At 36.2% G+C, this 20,700-nt stretch overlaps 1 protein-coding gene across 1 annotated transcript in view; it reads right to left on the bottom strand.

Annotated features, from left to right (window-relative positions):
• Positions 1-20,700, bottom strand: part of TRABD2B (TraB domain containing 2B) — a 245,864-nt gene that overhangs the window by 82,756 nt on the left and 142,408 nt on the right. Inside the window, exon 3 of the mRNA XM_088153306.1 lies at positions 6,313-6,459. Within this exon, the coding sequence (XP_088009432.1) occupies positions 6,313-6,459 (147 nt within the window). The remainder of the gene's footprint in view (positions 1-6,312; positions 6,460-20,700) is intronic.

Raw genomic sequence — 20,700 nt, 5'->3', positions numbered from 1 at the left:
ATACCGTATGTCCCAGACTATTCCTATTTCAACTAAGCATTATTAGAAATACTATTGACAATGCAAGGCCAGGGCTACTGGTCCCGCATTTCTTCTTTTTAACCTGCATCTATGCAGGCAAAACAACCCCTGGGCACTCTGTTCCTGCTGTGCCTTCCTTACAAAGTCCCCTGGTAGCCACTGCCTTCTTACCTGCAGCGGCCGTCTTGTGTACCTCAAACTTCTGCTTCCCCTGAGCCGTCAATGCCAGCTAAGTCTCCACTTTTCAGTGCAAGAAACTCAGTTTGGATGATATATTATATGGTCCTCCTAATAATATTATAACAATGCATATTAACAACAAAAATGAAGGATATATAAAAGTAGATGGAAAAGGGAAAAAAAAAGATAATCAGAGAAAACAGGGAGTTAATACAGTGGGAGCTGGATGACAAAATACAGCAGGCAAAAATAAAATCTGGTTTTCACATCACAAAATTTATACCTGGAAGAAAAGCATCCAAAGAGCCTCTTTTAAAAAGTAGGGGGTTTCCAATTTTCAGTGATTTCCCTGCCCTTGTCATTCCCATATTTCATTCCAGAGAGTTTCAATCAACATTTCAGGTAGGGGGCAAGAAAGCTTCACTTACAGAAATTGAACTTTGGCATGACTCTGTGGGTCAAACTATTTATGAAGCTTAATCAACAGCTTGGTGTGCGGTTTTTCTTTACTCAAAAGTAACTGGAGAGACTTCCAGTGTGGATGGGAAGTGCAGTAAGGGTGACTACATGGAAGTGGTCTCTTCTCACAATCTTCTGAGATGTTCTTCCCACTCCCCAGACCAGCATAAAGATCTGAGATTCCTGCTGGTCTCCCATTCAAGTATCAAATCAAAACAAAATCTATATTACAGTGATTGATCAGCATGCCATGACACCACCAACCAAACAATTTGATTAGAGCAAAACAGTCAAAACGAGAAACACTCTCTGAATATGAATTCAAGATTTCTCGTCCAATTGTATAAATCTTTTACCACCCATGTAAGAATGAACTAGACCTATCCCTCTTCAGTGTTTGAAATCAGCCTGGCAGTTTAATCTTACCCTTTGCAATTGCTTATCTTCTCCCAAATAATCCCATCTTTAGCAATTTGAATCTGAAAAATACTCCCGTCCCCAAAGCCGCACACAACATATTAAACGCAGTATATAGTTTGACCTATTTAGATAGGCAACATCTTTACATTAGTGTAACAACTCAGTCATGGTTTTCATAGGGTCCCATTATCTCTCAACTACCATTGAGAGAAATCAACAGTTTGACTATCTCCTTTTCTAATACCCAAAACAAAAGGTTATGTGCAAGGGTCAATTATAAATATTCACTATTTGCTTGGAGTTCAAGCTGAAGACACGTTTTTATTTTCCCTTTGAAAAAATTGTTTACAATTTTTATAGAGTTGAATGAGTTAAAGGAGAGTCAAGTGTTTTCAGAAGTAAGAATGAGATGTAGTAGTGTTCTCTGCTTTCTGTTAAAAACACATTCAGCCTCTTATGAATCAATAAAACTAGAGCCTCTTACTATGTTGAACCATCTTAACAGTAACAGTAACCATTCTTCCTCATTTAACTGTCCCCAGGAGTCAAATAATTCCCCCCCCATATTAACTGTCTGATTTCCACATCATAGTTTATAGTACATCACTGCTAAGTAAAAAGGACTTTTAGAGTTAGACTTTGGATGGCATGGATATTGGGTGGTCTGATAAAGTCAAGGTTAATGTAGATTTTAAAAATCACTGTGTTAGACATGCCACATTGAGAATATAGAATAGATACAAATCCAGGTTGTGCCTGAAAACATCTTTGTGGCTCTCAGCACAGGAAGCATTTTATAGATGAGAAATAATAGACAAACACAAATGGTTAACATACCATGAGATACTAGAATTCTGCCATGGGGAATACAAAATAAAATCGAGAACACCTGATGGCAGAAGGACATAGCTGACTATGGTTTTCCTATTTACAGTTATCAGAAAGATTCAAAGTAGACAAAAGAATGTATGGTATTGCATATTGTAAGACTGACTTTGAAATGGAATTGTGTACAAATGATGAACATGTGATTGCTAAAATGTATAAACTTTTATTGAAATTTGAAACAGAAGAACAAGTGAAAGAATGTATCATAAAGTGGCTACAAATTTTGGTTATAATATACAGATGGAACAATGGGAAAGTATGTGGTTGAAAGGACTGAAATTTACATTATGTTATAATCTTAAAGAAAACTGATGTACCATTGGTATATGACACCAGAAAAAAAATATCTAGAATGTATAAAGGTACTTCAAATCTATGTTGGAAATGTGAACAAGAAGAAGGGTCATTTACCATGCTTGGTGGACATGCAAAAAATCTAGAAGATTTTGGGTTCAAATGCATAGACTGATTCAGAGGATTTTAAAGATTAATATGCAACTGAAACCAGAACTTTTCCTCTTGGGACTAATGGATAAACAGTTGGAAAAAAGTAATATAACTTTGTTTTTATATATGATAACTGTAGTGAGATTATTGTATGCACAAAGATGGAAAGATCTGGCAATACCTACAATGGAGGAATGGTTGGTGAAGATGATGGAACTTGCTGAGATGTCCAAATTGACCTGTTTGATTAGAGAAAAGACGATATCTACATCTATCTATTTATTGCTGACTGGAAACCTTTTATGGACTTTTTGCGTAAAACCGGAAAAAATGCACTTATGATCTATGTTTTTGAGAATCAGATAGTACAGATTATAGAAAGAAGAGAGTCATGTTATAACTTATAACTGCTGTAAAGAAGATCGGAAGCCACTTCTTTATATTTTTTTTCTTTCTTTTTTCTTTTTCTTTTTGCACTTTAGCCTTCTCTTTTATTTCTTCCTTTTTCTTTTTTCTTTCTTACTCTATTTTAGTTTGTATTGATTTCTACTCTTGTTTTTAAAACTTCCAATAAAAATTATACTAAAAAAAAAGCATAGTTTATAGTACATCACCATGTACTGTATGCAGTGTGATTTTTCTCTCTATTGTCTGTCCTGACCCAGTATCAGATGGCTTCATTCAACAGACTTTAGCTGTTCTCCCCCTCAATTATCTCAGGTCAGATATGCATATCTTAACCTGATTATGCAAATGGTTCAACGTTTTTTAAGAATAAGAGCCAATCAAAAGTTGTAAACTTAACTTCAGAGAATCTTCCTTTTATAGCTAATTCTCATGACAAAAAGAGCTAAATGAATATGGACATATGTCTGTTTATCCTACATTATAATGATTTCAGACAGTGGGGAGCTAGAAGGCTACAAACTAACCTTCTAGAAATCAGGGTCGAAATGCCACCACTACACCCTAGAAGCACATATAGAGGATAGTTGAGTATGAGATGAAGGCTAAAGTGGCTGGAAGTTAGCATGGGCATTGAAACGCTTATGCAAATCAAACCTCAGGAAATGTTAATGGGAACATAAATGTAATCTGGACAGAGAAATCTTCCTTAAAATCAAAGGCTATCCACTCAGAGAGCAGTAAAGAAAAAATAACAACCCATCGCTGCCTTTGTTTTAAAGAATGCTAAGTTCTGTATCACTTTGACAGCTTGCCCAGAAACTCTGCTGTAAATTTATTAGCCAAGTATGTTGCAAAAACGTGTATAACAAAATGAGCTGTTTCCTATTTTATTTCTCTGACATGCTTCAACTAAATAAACTTTGTCTTGTTCAGCCTTACTGAGATTAAATAAGGATTTAAGTGAGAAAACTATCGAGAGAAGAATGTAACGCAATCACACTAACAATCCAAGCTTTTGTTTGTTTTGTTTGCTATTCAAGTTCCCAGTGGAAATTAAAATCAAGATGGTATAATTGATTTTACTGCAAAACATGTGTTCTCCTCACTTTTTGTAATGGTTATGTGAGATTTCTATTTTACTGTCACAGACAAGTTGCTGTTGATTACTATTTTTCAGTGAAATATAAGCTTTTTCCCCCTCTAGTTATTCGTAGGATAGTACTCTTTATTTTAAAAACTCATTATCAGATATATCTGAGGCTTCCAAATTAATCCAAGCAATTTCAATTGAAGTAATTTAAGCAGTGACACAAAAATCCTTAAAGTGGATGAATACATAAAGTGAATACATTCTATTGTATTACCTCTTGCTGGTGACAGTTACAGTTGTATAAACTATGCCTGCTTGACTCGCTTGCAACTTAGGAAACCACGGAAGCATTTCAAAGTTCATTATGATATAGAAGATCTAAGAGAAAGCAATGGCTTCCGCCCAAAGTCATGTGACACAAAAATTATTATTGGATTATAGCATGTTTAGGAAGTTATCTGGCCTCATAACCTATTTCCATACTGCTCATTTCCTCTTCAGATATAAACTCAATTATTACAAAGTCTTTTGTCCTAACGAGAAGGAATTATGTTCAAAGGCCTTGCAAGCACTTGCAGTTAACTTTCTATTATGCACACATTCCTTTCAAAGCCTTTTAATCCATCATTAGACTGAAACACACAGAGCAATTCTAGAGAAACGATTCTAGGGGTAATATCTCATTGTTTCTCAAGGAAACCAGAGACATATGAAGAACATAAGGATTTCCAGGGTACAGAGACAACAAGCAGAAGAGGCAAGAGGGGACTGGCAAGGTAGCATTAGCTGGTTAGATCATTTTGCGGCTGAGATCCTTTGAGACATTTTAGTACAGTTTTGTACCCATTGTATTTGGGGTCACATTACATAGGCAACTGTAGAACTGTGATTATAATAATTGGAGCTATCTAGTGCCAAGAAGCCCCAAGACTATTGTGCTGGATGCAAAGAGTAATGCAACTTACTCCTATGAAAACTATTTTCACATGTTCCAAGATCTCCTGCAGTCATAATTCCTAGAGTAGGTATTTATGGTTCTTTTAGGTGGAAATGGTTTGACCTCCTAGTGAGGGCATCAAATATTTTTTCTAAGCTACAATGAATTAGGCTTTTTAAAGGAACCACCTGGTCCTGCCACCTCCTTTGATTATTCCTTCTGCACATTTTTTTTTGCACTGCTGTTTTAATAAGCCTTCAACTGCCATTGTGAAATCTGTTATAGAGCACATTTGCTTGATTGCTATACAGAACAGTCCATAAGTAAAACATTCTTGATTTTGATTATGTGCCATCAAGTCATTGTTAGCAACCGCACAGATTTTTACCAGAAAAGATTGGTGTATTAGGGACTATTAAAACCTTGAGAGGTCACTGGGGCAGATTTGGAAGAACTGTTGTCTTAGGACAACATAAAGGCTTTTGAGGATTATTTGCTACTAATCAGACCTCTAACCCATTGCCCAGTTCTACAACAGTTGGCTCCCAGAATGGCAGAGGTGAGGATTGCACGTGGGAGGTGCTTCCAAAGACCATGGAGTTTGCAACAATCATATTTTCAGGCATTCCTGGAAAAGGAATGAGGACTCAGTAGATAGTATTTTCTTCTTTCTGATCCTCCTAATGAGGGATGAGGGGAAAGAATGAAGCCCAGCAAATATGATATGGGTGGATATAGATTCCTGTCTATATTAACTATAATTAAATGAAATGAAACCAAAAGCCCTGAGTTGGCTATAATTAGCTATTGATTAATATAGAGCATCTCATATGTCACAGGAAAGTGGGACACATCACCACAATCAGCAAGGTCAGTGATAAGAGATACATCTATAACTGAGAACAGGACCCACATTGAATAAGATCCAAAGAACTGTTTTAAAGGAGATCCATTTTGAGTTCCGACTATCATTAATGCCTATGAACAAAATGGATGCTCTATCTTCAGTACCTTTTCTTTAGTTTCAAGAGTAATTCTAATCAATCATGTACATTGAATCACAGTCAACTAGAATGTTTTTCCTTGACCCTTGTGCCCATTTCAGAATTTTAGCTACACTTCCACGTATAAACAAAGTTTGTATTTACTGCACAGATTTATAATCACTGTATCTTAGTTTGGCAATAACTAAATTAAGGTTTGATGCCTGTGGATTTCATAAAGTGTTCCTTATCTCTCCAGTGATAATTCAACTACTTGTTTGGGGAAATTAGAGTGGGGATAGGAAAATATCATCAGGGGATATATGTTTTAACTTCTCCACATACCTATTCAAGCCAGATAAAAGAACTCTGGAGGCCAAAGAAATGTGAAGCAGGAACTAAACAGCTGTAGTGGTGAGATGCTACAATTGTGCCTTTTTGGTCTTCCCCTATATGTAAGACAATTAAAGTCATAATACCTGTGAAGAATCATGGTTGAATATAACAGCATTTAGGTCACCACAGTTGTAATGCTTGATGAGGTCTTCAGTGGTGTAAGGAGCCTGCCAGCTGCCAGCTCGAAGACTTTCGTGTTGCAGTAATGTTTGATTCAAAGCAAACAGCACCTGAAACACATTGGAAATAAATTCAAGTCATTTAGACGACAATATAAAATAAAGAATAAAACATATGCATGGGTTTCACACGTTCTCCAGAACAGCCTTCCCTTAACTGATACTTTCCTAGTATGTTGGACTACAGCTTTCATAAATGTAACCCGACATATGGCAATTTTAGTCCTGTATACTATGAGGACACCAATTTGGGGAACGCTTCTCTAAAATTTCTTCTTTATAACTCAGAATATTAGAATACGTTGGTGCTTGTTCTTCCTCAAAATAAACGTATTGTTTTCAAGTCTCAGCTCAGTCTCACCTTCTAAGAGGGGGAAAGCCCACAGCCCTTCAAATCTTGATGACTCACATCTCTCAGAAGTCCTACTTATCAAGGCCAATGATAACAGATACTTCGTAGGAGAGTTGTAGTTCAGCAACATCTAAAGTGTTCTAGAATAATGTCTTTTAATCCTGTTCAGAAGGTGGCTTCTTATTATAACACTACAAAGAAGCTAACCTGGGATTACATATGGAGAGCTATTCTTATTCTCAAGCAGCAAGCAGATCCTCTCACTCCATATAATAAGCAACTAAGCTAGTTTTTTTGATGAGGTGAAAATTCCGGCAAACCCGAGAGATGGTTTGATATGGTAAGAGCTGTTCAGTAATACAGCAACAAGTATGTCCTTCAAGAAGAAGAGATAACATTTTACTTTACAGATAGCAGATCAAATGATGACTATGTTATCTACCTAGAGCATATCTTCTATATCCCTTTAATTAATCTAATTTAAATTTAATCTAATTTATTTGTCCCTAGATTTAATTCAAGCCAAACATATTGTAAATTTTAATAATCTTGGCACTTGTGTGTGTGACTGTGCATAAATACACACACATGCACACACACACACATGTACACACACATGTATAGTAAGCTATATGTATACATATACATACACATGCACTTCACTTCACTTATTAAGGAAGTACTCTAGTTATTAAAAATTGTAATATTCATGGGTTGATCAGTGAGTAGGAATAATGCCTATCTCTGGTGCCTATTTCACTAAAATTTGGGAACAAACTCACTGAACCATATAGCTGGAAAGCTGATGCTGTTGAAACAATGACAGCAATTTTAAGATAGCTTACCACCATATCTCATCTTCAGCCTCAATTGGTGGCAGCCCTACCATATTGCTCATGTTTGGGAGTGGCACTGTCAAGCGATGTCCTCTCCCCTACAGCCAAATCTTTCTTCTTGGACTGGAACACAAGATAATTCCCAGGAAGTCAGATTGGCAATTTTAATTTGAGCCACATTGTTATCTAAAAGACTAAAATGAGCAACTCTGCTACTTTTTAAAAATAACACATCTACATTATTTTTTAGATCTGGGCTAAATTTATATATCTCTGATAAACTCCCCAGCTTTTTCAAGTAATATTAAATAAAAATATGGTTGTTCATGTAGGTAGAGTTTCAGGCACTTCCTGAAACTCAAAGGTGCCAAAATTGATCATATGCACAACAGTGGATAATTATGAGAACTTCACCACATACAGGGGTATATCCTGAATGTGTTTTTCACATGTTTGTCCCACACAATAGTGCCTCTACAGCTGTCTGAATAAAATCCAGGTTAGCTTGAATGATAAAAATATTTTCTAGTACAACCTAAATAGTAGATAACATGTCTGGAAAATAGCTTAACATGTAGGCATTTTACATCTCCCAAACAACCTTTTTTTCCTGAAGTTTTTATAAGTCCAGAACACCGAATCTGCAGGAAATCCTCAGATGAGCTATTTCCTCTGCAGTCTACAAGCCTCAAAAGGTAAATCTTTTAAACCTATGCTTTTTGCAGCATGTTTTGATTAAAAAGATACTAATCTCATATTTCACAGGTCATGGAAGATTCTGTAGCGTAAGCATAGATGTGTGAGGAAAGTTTTGGACTTCGGAAAAGGGCAATTTTCAGAGAAACTATGATAGAAAGATCCCCAGACCTTTCCATCAATATATTTTTCAGAAATGTCAAACGCTGTGAGCATTTTCATGATCTATCTTTAAATATATTTGAGATTATTTTTGCTACTTTATATTTTCTGGCCAATATTCATTACATTTTTATCACTGAGCTACATTCTTCACATTCTTGAGAGCTACGTTCCACCTATCACCAAGCTATGTTTTCCAATTCTTAACCTGCCCCATTTTTAGGTAAGTTATTAGATTTCTAGAGCAGGTAACAAAGATAACATATAGCAGTGTTCAGATGATTTATGTGCAGTGCATGAAGAAAAAAGAGGGGGGTTTGCTTTGCTTTTGTCAACCTGACCTCTGCTTACTCCCCCAGTGGACATTACTGCTGGTAATGCGCAGAGGTGTATAAAAATACGACAATTCAGGAGAAGATGGAGCTAAAGATAGCAGCCAGGAAGATCTTTCTGTTTTTTGATTCTAAATAAAGGAAGTTACATTTTATCTTTTAGATAACTTATAACTGTGAGGAAGATTCCAACTGCTGCATATATGAGAATTTTCCTACTTTCTCTTCTCAGAAGCCCCTCTGCTCTCCAAAACAATGTCCCCAAAATATCATGGAAATATCTGGAATGGCATCACGTGCGAGACAGATGGACATGTATGCTCATGGGCCATTTTGAACTCTTGTCTATGGTCACTTCTTTGTTTATAAGTGCTAGTTCTTATAAATATATTTTAAACAGGTATGCGGGTATATTTTCCCAAGAGACTGTACTTTTCAGGGGAAACAACCCATATTCACCAGGCCATAAACTTTACCATATTTAAATGTAAGCAAACATAAATCAGTTTTAAATTAGTTCTGACCAAAGCCTTTGAAATTACCCTACTTTCATCCAGAGATCTCACGCTTCCCTAAAATTCCCAAGATTTCTTAGAGAAAATTAGGGCAGTCAAACCAGTTTAGATTTCAGCAGTAGATGTATCCTGGGGAAATGAAGTCAGCTAGAGCTGGCTTCCAAAAGTCAGATACTTGGCAAGAAAAGATGCCTCAAAGGCAATTATTCATGTATGGTTCAGTATTGGTAAAGACAGGGCCTGTTCTGTTGCAAGTCAAGGTTGTCTCAGGTTGCATATTTGGAATAGGCAGAGGAATACACATTCAGCCCGAGTTTAGTGCCTTTGCCCCTGTCTTTTTCCACTACCAGCTCTTTAGTCAGCTTCTCAATACCTCTTGTACATCTTTCTAACTGCTTTTTTAAATTATCAACTACTGCAATCACTTTGTTGGAACAGCTCTCCTAGTCTGCAATCTGTACATTCTAAGATACCTCAGGATTTAGCTTCTAGCTTAAAATATTGCCCCAGAGATGTATCTTTCATCCATAAGAGTCCAGAGGGGGTGGGGACAATGGAGGACAAGCAATGAAATGTGTTGAGACATAGGGACACAAACTCTACCCCTTACGCGCTTGCACACATTACCATGCAACTACAAATGGCGAAGCTTGAATCATGGCATTACAATGTACATTTCATCATTTTGGTATCACAGTACCTTCATCAAAGAAATATGCTTAGGGGAAGATCCAGGAAGACCCAATTCTACTCATCTGTAGAATCAGATAATTGCTAGTGGAAAAAGTGTTTTAAAATATTTCCATACGTTGTGAAGCACCTCTTTCAAACGTTTTGCAAAATTTTAAATTTTAATAGGACTGAAGGGGAAAACTACTTAATAGATGACTGGGGATTTAGATTTAAATGTCATGTAAATGAAATGAGGTTTCATTTTTTTTCTGGCTCCAGCTTTTCAGAATATGTCCCTGATGCGCTAACTCAAAAGCCGAGGATAGCCTTGAGCTCAGAAAAGGTTATCCACCCCTCGCTCGTGGGCTAGGCAGATGTAAAACAGTCAGATTCCTACATATCTCTCAAAGAGCACCAAAGGGCCAGGCTGTTAGATGTTTGTCTAAACTCCATAATTCCATCAGCTTCCTGATAATGGTTAGTTTTCCCTTCCCATCCCTTACTCACTCCATGTTCTGACAGGAGGTTGATACACTGTGAAAGCCACCTTCATGAGGTCAGCATCAAGGAAACAAAGCCAGAAAAACAGGTCCGGGGGAGCCACTTAAAAGACTCCACCAGTGTCAGAGAAAAAGCCTGTCTGAACCTGACATCCTATAATGACAAAGGGGTTTGGTTTCTTTGAAGAGACAATGAAGGAAGCAAAAGCCATGAAATTATTTGCTAGAATTGTTGTTTGCAAAATCATGCCCCCTGTTTAAATTCCTCATAAAAGCCTTACACATAGTTGGTTCCATATGTACTTAAAACCTCATTGTTATTACTGTTGAAAGGCAGGAGTAGTTAATAGGCTGTGGTTTGGAAGTGACCCGGGGAGACCTTAAGACCTTGATTTTCCCCTTTCAAATTGCTAATTAACCAGTTTCATAAAATGGTTTGAATTTGACCAAAGAACTCACTTTAACCGCTATGCATCCTTTGCTGCTGTTGGTTATAAACCTTGGAATTAAATGTTTGTGCCAACAAAATGCAGCCACAAAATTTTAGCTGAGTTATTGAGCATGCCGTCTTCAGCAAGCTGAAGTTTTCATGAAAAAAAGGTACTAAAGTTTATGTACATCCCTGTTCGTACCAGTGGTGATGGAGAGGCCTGTTTGAAAGAATATGGCTCCAACATGTGCAAGGAGTAGAAAACTATTTATTGAACAGGAGATAACTTTTTCCCTCTTATAAGATTAATAACCTAACACTCAGAAAATACCTGTAGGGCATTTTGAATTAGGGGTGTGAATAAGATATAATTCCAGCGATACACATGCATTGATCATTTCAAGCTCATCCTAGTTCCTTCACAATGGCAGACCATGTATCAGAAGTGGCACATATGAACCAGAGTAGTCTGGTAAACAGCATAATTCAGACCGTTGGGAAGGGCAATTGGAAGAGATGATATAAAGACCAACTTCCCTGGGATCTGCCAGTTTGGTCTTGCCACAACCTTTGGAAAAATTCTTTATACAGCGCTACCAAATCTGGGCTGCCAATATCCAGATGACTTCCAAATATAGTTTCCATACAAACATATATACATACATATATGCAGTATAGCCTGGATTTATAGTGAATAAAATTTAAATATTTGTTAGTTGAAATAACACATGCATTTTGTAGGCAAGGCAAACCATCTTGTCTGGACAACGTTGTCTATCTACCTCTGAGGAGACTTCATGGCTTGTATTTGCCATGTTACTCTATTTGAATTTTTTTTTTTTTTAAGATGGCATTACTTCTGATATTATAATGGCTTCATAGGAAGGGTCTATGCAAATTTATTGAGCAGCAAATCTTACTGATATGGTGTTAAGCCATAATGTGATTTTTGTGATTTGGCTTAGATTATGTAAATCCAATTGCTATCATTTGTAAACTATAGCTTATGGTTTTTCATGTTGTCTGAATTAACTTCAGTTTATTCAGCAAACTATGCTTAAGAAATCCAAATCTTAGTGTAGTTTATAAATCCAGTCACTGGCCTGGTTAACAAAATCCACAGATAGGGTCTGCAGATCACGCTAAGCCATACAGTGATTTGGCTTATAGTGTTGAACTTAACTACTCCCCTTTTTAAACCATGTTTTATGGCCTAGCAGACATGAATCCAATCAACTGTGGTTTATTTGGCAAAGCAAGCCAAGGCTTACCACAATGTGTGAACCCAGTCATTGGTGTATGTTATAATGTGGCTGATTTGGTTTTAGTTAAGAGTGTTATGCAAGTCATTGTGGATAGTAAACCATATTTTTTTTGGCTGAGCAGGATACGTAAAGCCAGTTACTTGATTTATTGCCTACTAAGTATATTAGGATTGTACATTAAAGCCAATGGCAGCTTTCCTTTTGGAGAAACAGCAGTACATGTTTAATTTCTTTAGAACTGTGGAATGTGAAAAAGGGATTAAAACTTGTTCAGGTTCCCCACAATTATTTTTAGATTAACTGATAGATGTACCATCCCATTTAATGTACCTATCCCTAATTATGTATTACAAACAAGGGTTACACAGTGGCATTAAGGAATCAGAAATCTTTCTGAGTTAATGTGTGAAGACAGTCAATGCAATTAACTGGGGAAAAAGTTTGCTGCCGACTTAGTCCTCTAAGTTTTGATGTTCTCCAAACAAGATCAGAATGACCAACCAACCTTTCCTTCAGTGAGGAAACTTCTGAGAGGCAAAAGGCACAGATGCTCCTCATTTCTTTGCATTCCTTATGCCAGATAGGAAAAAGTCTGCAGAGAAACCCTAAAAGCAACTCACATATTCCCCTACAATAATAAGACTTCAAAATCAGTGTTTCTTGTTTCTATTAGTAAACTTGGTATGAAATTTCTAAGAAGCTTGGGGGAAAAAAAACCTTTTGAAGTTAAACAATTGCCCACAAAGAAATTACTAATTTGTAGGCAACAACCAAAACAGCTTTCTGACAAACGTGTTTTTTCTAATAGTTTACTCTGTGCTGTGTTTGCCTAAACTAGTTCCTGTTAACTCTAGAGATTAAAAGGATAGAATAGTTATGGCACTGAGCTCAATGTTTCAATAACATTGTTTTATAACATATGTTCACTAGGAACTTATTTCCACTGTACTCACTCCAATTAATTATTAGAATATCTTGAGCTATGAATTATTATGAAAGACCGGTCAGGGTTTTAAGCATATGTCCATATAAGCATCAGAAGTTGAACCTAACTTTGTGGCATTTAACTAACTACCATTCCAATAACAAGCAGCCTTACACAGCTTTGGAAATATATCACCACTTCTTACAGAGCTACTCTTGTCATTAAAGAAAATGAGAAGGCCACTTCAAATGGGAGATAATTGGACCAGCAGTGAGATCCTGCAGGACAGAACTAACCCATCCCCACTGATCAATGACACAGTTTTCAGTGATAATTTTAGTCATCTCCTGTATTTAGAATTGGACATGAAGCATTTCATCATTTGTCATAGATACAAAAATATCTTGGTTTTTACAGCATGTATAATGACATGGTTCTTTGTTAATATCTGAAATGGGGCCTATGCCATTGACCAGTCTTATGAACAAACTGAAGCGAAGGCCACAAAATGGTATATCAACTGCATAAAACATTAACTTCTCAGATCACCTCAGTGGCCAATACAAGTTCCATGGCACAGCTGTTTATGATAAATTGAACTTTTTAAGTTTGAAAGTTTCTCTTTCTCTGAAGGTAGCTATTTTTGTCCAGTAAAAGGATTATTTTCATTTGAGGGAGACTTGTTTCACTGGAAGAAGGACCTGCTTTATATACTTGTGACAATGTGGACACACCATGCTATGATTATACACATACTGTAACCAGGCCTCTCAACAAAATCCCTAATGAATAATTTACCTAAGGCTACTGTATCTAGGAGACCTTGAAATGATGTCAAAGAGAGCTCCAGTTCTAACTGCCATCTAGAGGTTATCTGGATTTTTGCAGATAAATAAATATGGTAGCCCTAACTTTACCAGATGTTTGAGGCTACACATGATTCCACCACAGATATTCTGATGAATATGAATCTGTCCTTTGTTGGTCACAAAATTATAAATAGCATATCTTTGATCCTAATTGCTCCAAGAACTCACAATAATAATATCCCAAAAGATATTATTATTATTATTATTATTATTATTATTATTATTATTAGCCTCATAGTAATAATTGGAATCTGAAACTTAAAAATCAGAACTTGTTTGTAGTCATCCAATACATTCATGACTGACTTTCATATTTCACAGAGTACACAAGACCCTCTTGAAAAACATGTGAAGCGAAACAAGTATTTCAATAATGCTATTTTATTTTTCATCAGGATAGTATACAAAACCTTCACAATATGTTTACTATCATATCCTTGATATATAGGCAAAAACTATATCCAGCTGAGCAATCTCTGTAGTTTGATAAGTACCCGGTTGAAGAGTTCAGTGGATCACATCCAATTTTTTCCTGGATCTTTTAAAACAAAACAATTCATCAAACCTTCTATGTATCTTGACCTTTGAAGTGTATAACTATAATCTGCAGATAAACTTGAATAGAAAATGTGCATGACATTGCAATTATGCTATATATTCAGTCTTGAATTTGTTGAACTTGCATTCCCAGCTCATTTTTAATATGCTGTTACTTTATCCAACAATCAAAGAATATCTTCCCCTTTAGTCAGAATTGGAAGCCAGAAAAATGTTAGGTAAACTAAAAACCTGTAATTCTGTTTAGCACAAAAACGATCTATTATTATTATTATTATTATTATTATTATTATTATTATTAAACTTTATTGTCATTGTACCTCGTACAACGAAATTAAATGCCATCCCCAGTGCACCTTATAAATATAAAAACCATAGAATAAAAATCACACATCCTTCACATTCTATTCACCATTGCACAACCCCCAATGTGACATTAATATTGCACTATACAACAGAGTTCAGTATAGTTGTAGCTCTGAGATAAAAGCTATTCTTCAGCCTATTTGTCCTTGTTTTTATTATCCTGTACGGTCTGCCAGATGGTCATAGTTCAAAAAAAGAATGTCCCGGGTGGGATGGATCCTTAAGAATGTTTTGAGCCTTTTTAAGGCAGCGGGCAAGCTGTAAAGTTCTTTCAAAGAGGGGAGAGGGCAACCAGTGATCCTCTGGGCAGTGGTGGTAACCCTCTGGAGCGCTTTCCTATCTGCCACTGTGCAGTTAGGTTAAAATGCTCTCTATAGTACAGCGGTAGAAGGTCACCAGCAGTTTTTCATTCAGTTGTTGTTTCCTGAGAAGTCTCAGGTAGTATAATCTCTGCTGGGCCCTCTTAACCAAGGCTGCAATATGAGCGCCCCAGGTCAGGTCCTCCTTTATGGTAACACCCAGAAACTTAAAACTGGCCACCCGCTCCACTCGGTCTCCATTGATAACCAGGGGCTGGACGTCTAATCTATTCCTTCTATAGTCCACTATAAGCTCCTTGGTCTTATTGATATTAAAGGCCAAATTATTGTCTCCGCACCACGAAAGCAGCCGGTCTACCTCATCCCGGTAGGCAGACTCATCTCCTTCAGAGATAAGCCCCACCACTGTTGTATCATCTGCAAATTAATGATAATATTGCTGAAGTGAGTGGGGGTACAGTCATATGTATAAAGAGTGTAAAGTAAGGGACTCAACATGAAGCCCTGTGGTGAGCCAGTGTGTGTATGTGCATTACTATAGAAGTATTTGTGTAATAATGAAGGGTATGCCTCTTCTGCAAATTAACTCCTTCCATAAAAGAACATGATCCAGCCAAAGTTATCCTATTTATCTGCATCCTTGATTTTATGCAATAGTATGGCACAAAATATGGCAAAGCTATCCATATCGAAATAGCCAAATGTAATACTGAGAGCAGTCTAGCAATTTTTGGAGCAATAATCTACTTTAGAATCTGGTAAATTACAGGCACAGATAAATCAGTATATCCCTTCAGTGTACACGCATATATACATTTTACCCAGGCCAATGAATTGCCATCAGAATTCTCTAATTCTTTGCTGGAGTAGAGTAAAAGACTGTACACACTGAGGTAATGTTGCTATTTTTCAAAATGGCCTAGAGGCAGCTCAGTGGGGACTTTGATTTAGATAATCAAATGCTTGGATAAACACAACTGCTATTTATAAAGATGATTCTGGCTGGGGCATTTTAGGGGAAACTGATAACTTGGAATTTCAGACTAGGGAGATTCTGCTACATGGTTTACAAAGACAACAGTAAACTTCTGTTTACATAATGGCTTAAAACAATCCAGATTCACTAAATCCACATGGAGTTATTTATGCTACTGATTTAAACTTCTTTTATAAGTGAAGAGTCTTCACAAGCAAGTATACCAAACCTACTTGAGAAACTACTACATACCACAAGCCCAGCTTTTAATTAAGTCAAATTGCATTGTGTGCGCACTGGTGTTTATCTACAGGAGAAAAGAAAGCGTTCCTAAAAGTTAATTAGTTCACAGTGTTTGAGAAACTGAGATTGAAATTTGCCAGATTCAATCAAAAGCAATTTAATATACTTAGAGATATCAAAATGTAGGTCAGTAGCAAAAAGTTTGAAAAGAAATGATGGGTCCATTGATGCTGCCATCCTCTACAAGAACAGAGTAAAGATACATATGACCATCCAATAGTTAAATGTAGCTCTAGTAAACTAAATTGAATTGCTCTTGTTATGAAGCAAGAATGGTAAGAATATAGAAGAATGTGGATTTTTGTTTTAGATTGAGGCTGTGTGGTTGCTTAATGTGTTACATAACCCCAGTGTAAGTTTGCAAGAAAGATGCATTGTTACTAGGATAGTGAAAGCATTTATACTACAATGTTTGACTTTCTGCTATTTGCGTTTATTTCTGAATATCTCAAAGAAGAATAAATACAGTATTCAGGGTAATGGAAAGTTTAAATGTTGCAAATAATTAAAATATGACTCTGAACATGAACTAATTGCACTTTCTTTACCAACCATTGTATCAGGGTGTGAGGCATAATTTCAGGTCAAAGGGCATGATTATAACTTTTGACACATCTCTGATTAGAACGAACTACTGCTCTTGAACTGTAAGAGTATCAGTCACCTCATGTAATCTGTCAAAATACCTCTTTGAAAAAAATAGGGGTTAAAAAGGATTTTGCGAATGAGAATGACAATGAATAGGAATTATGAAATCCAGCTCTATATATCTGATTGCTTTTACACATTGTATTTTAGATGATTTATCATCCACTTTTATCAATACCCAGTTGACTCATCTAAGCAGGGTAGATTTCAACTAAAAGCCCCACAAGACAAGCCAATTAGTCAGTTAAGCCTGCTGTTGAAACGTCCATCACCAAGTAGCCCTCTTTGGCAGGATGCCTGGGAACAAGACGAGCTACGCCAACGATCAGGTCCCTTTTCATCTCAATTGTGTGCATTGTCACATTGTAAAATAGATGCTTTAGGGAGACTGACTGGATTTCCAGATCTTCAAAAGCTGATTGTGGGAACTGCTTACAGCAAATGTTACCCAGTTTAGTTGAGATCCTTTGTCACAAATATAACAGGAGGAAAAAAAAAGGGGGGGTCATCCAAATAAAACTAATATCCAGTAACTAGCTACAATTAAAAAGGTACTAGAAATAAATAAATAAAAAGATAACAGCTGGGATGTCACATTACCCTAACTCATACTATGATTTGTTTGACATTGTGCTAACCTGATGTGTGAACCCAGCACTGTGGCCATAAACCACTTTTTATGACAGGCAAGGTTGATTTAATTAGTAAGCCATGGTTAAACAGGCCATGGCTCAATACAATGTGCTAACCACACCATAAGAAATCCTTGTCCATAAATCTTGCCTAAAATGAAAAGAGCTGCCTAAGGATATTCTTCTGTATGCGAAAGATTTAGCTGGCTTGTGCTTCACATTATCCTATTTTTGCTGAGTAATTATCACAATGCCCATCAAAAGAAAATTTACCTACAAAGAGAAACATTGTCTAATCACGAATTTAGCAAGGTTCACATCAACATGAGGACCTGGCTGCCATGGACAAGACTGGATGAAATCAAATCAGAAAGTTAAATAGGATTGTCCAACCATTCTGAACAGTATATAGCCCAAAATGTGTGTGTTTTTTTTAATTGATTGCATGAAAATTGCATGAACTCAATTCAACACTTTGAATCAAAGCAATGAAATTAAATGATTCAAATCAAATTGTTGAATCAAACTGGCATTACCAATTAAATTCATTACTCATATCAGATTGGAGGCAATCTGTACAATTATACCATCTGGGCCCATAAATTAACAACAAGCAATCTTACCTCTCTGAACTTTATTTTATAGCAGTATTCCATTATTTCAACCATAACAACACCAGAGGTATAGAAATATCAGATAATCTGTAGTCAAGTTCAGTTAGAAGCAACTAATTATGCAACCAGATATCCTTTCTTCTAAGTTCTGTTTGAAACCAGTGAGAATTAACCTTTGGTATCTGCCTGAATTATAACTGGTTTTCCCAAACACAAATATCTCAAAGTTCTCTTTAGCAAGCAAGATGAAAGCAGTAGAGATACAAGAATTCCAGCAAGTGGAACTATTTGAAAGTTAGAATCAATATATCTATGTGTGTGTTAGGGTGGAATGGAGGGTTTCTGAGTCTTTTTCTCAAAGCTTCACAGTGCCCAGAGAAGAGGTAGACCTCTTCTTTGATAAAGGAAGAGCCTCCTGCTGTGTATTAATTACACAATGGTTGCTCAAATCCTTAACTCTGAGAACCAACTCTCACAATTGGGCTGGTATGTTCTCAAGGAATTTTAGCACTGAGTAGATCTGCATTTCAGAGCTGACTCCATGCATTAGAATGTTTGGATACATGAAAGATTTAAATGGCCTGATATAAGAATATAGAAGGTGTTGTGTATAGTGCAATATACTGTGATGTAAAGAAACTTCATAAAAATTAATCATAAAAGTAATTTTAAAAACCATAAAAAATAAAAAAAATAGACTTGACTAAAGCTTGGGTACTCAGTTCTAATTAAGGAGCCACCAAAGACGTTTGGTACTACTACAAAAATACAGTTGGGGATGCTCTACTTTGATGGGTGTCAAAACATGTAGCCAACCTGAATGTACTGTGTTTGTACCTGAAAACAAAAACTGAAGAATGTTCAGTGATATCACTAGGATCCAAATGTTTTTTGAAGGTTGGGAAATTTAAAGGCTTCACAAAAGTGTGCAAATCACACCACCAACAATTGGTGGCTTTGTCACTGAACTGTGATCTGGATAAACCTTAGAGGAACAAAATTGATTAGGAGGGCCACATGTGAGCTAAGGTTGCAAATTATATAACTCTCTTAAGTTATATTCACAAGTTATAAAATACTATAAATTAACTGTGTCATAATATTGTTGTTAATTTCTCCTCTATCTACTCATTAGCATTTATCACTAGGTAGATAGTTGCATATATTCCAGTATAACAGCCAGTGTTAACGGAACCACAGTGTCCCATTAGTATAGATAAATATCTGATTTAAATAATTGTCAAACTATTTAAAAACTCTGCTGTTTCAGGTTTCAGTGAAAGAAACACTCATAATGGTGGCAAATATTCACAACACAAATTAACAACCTTCTCTTCAATACATATCTGATTCAATTAAAGAGAAGGGAAAAAAGTGTTGCAGTTTACAAGTGTTTGCTGTTCTATACTGTCTCCAATAACTGAAAATATAGATCTCTTGTGGCATGATCAGATATGATCTGAAACTCTGACTGGGATGACTCCATACAAATGTATTCACACATGCACTCAGTATTTACCCTGGAATTATCTTTCTTTGGCTGGTTGGTTGTTTTCAGGATTACCATTTTTATTTCTATTGAAGATTTAATATATATGCTGGTTTATTAAATTACATATTTATGGGTTCAAACATTGGGAAACAAGAGGAATGTTATAATCGTCTGCATATATTTGCTCCATGGTAAATTCAACAGAGCACATATGTTTTTCTTTGTCTCCTGTTAGATAAGAAAATATTTCCTATACACCTGCAGTGATCAAGGCTAAAATCTTTCTTGATGCTTCCTATGGGGGAAGTACAAAGTAAATCCATTTCCTTGTGGAAGGAAGCAGAAGGTCTAATAAAGGCAAAAAGTAAGATGTGAAGTCTACTTGATGCTTTTATTCTTCCTGGAATAGGAACAGAATATACATGAGAAACTTCATAGGAGTTATTTTCCTATGTAAATGCCTTTCTCATATGGGATTGACAGCACACATTTATGAGGTTTTGAACTGCATTAGTAAATCCAGTCAGGCTTACTGCCAAGGAAAAGTAAAACACATGGGAGTGAAGAAGAGGAAGTCAAAAAGGATCAAACGCTGTGGTGGAGGGAAATTATCTATGTCCATTAGCAAAAATATTTCATATGAGTTATTCTCAAACTTTGCAGATACTTCAAGAAGAAGAGGAATTAAAATAGGCCTTTCCCAAATTTGTCATTTCTGTTATCCCTTCCAATTATCCTGCAAAGATTATACTCCTTTTACCTGAGCATCATTCTGCTACAGTAATTGTAACCTCACGTGTCTTGTTTTGTTGCTTTGTTGCTGTTAGAC

This window comes from Python bivittatus, unplaced genomic scaffold (genome assembly GCF_059951505.1).
Source record: "Python bivittatus isolate LINGU-HERP-01145 unplaced genomic scaffold, Pbiv_v1 ctg000700_np1212, whole genome shotgun sequence".
NCBI lineage: Eukaryota > Metazoa > Chordata > Lepidosauria > Squamata > Pythonidae > Python > Python bivittatus.
This window is presented reverse-complemented; position numbering and strand designations above follow the sequence as displayed.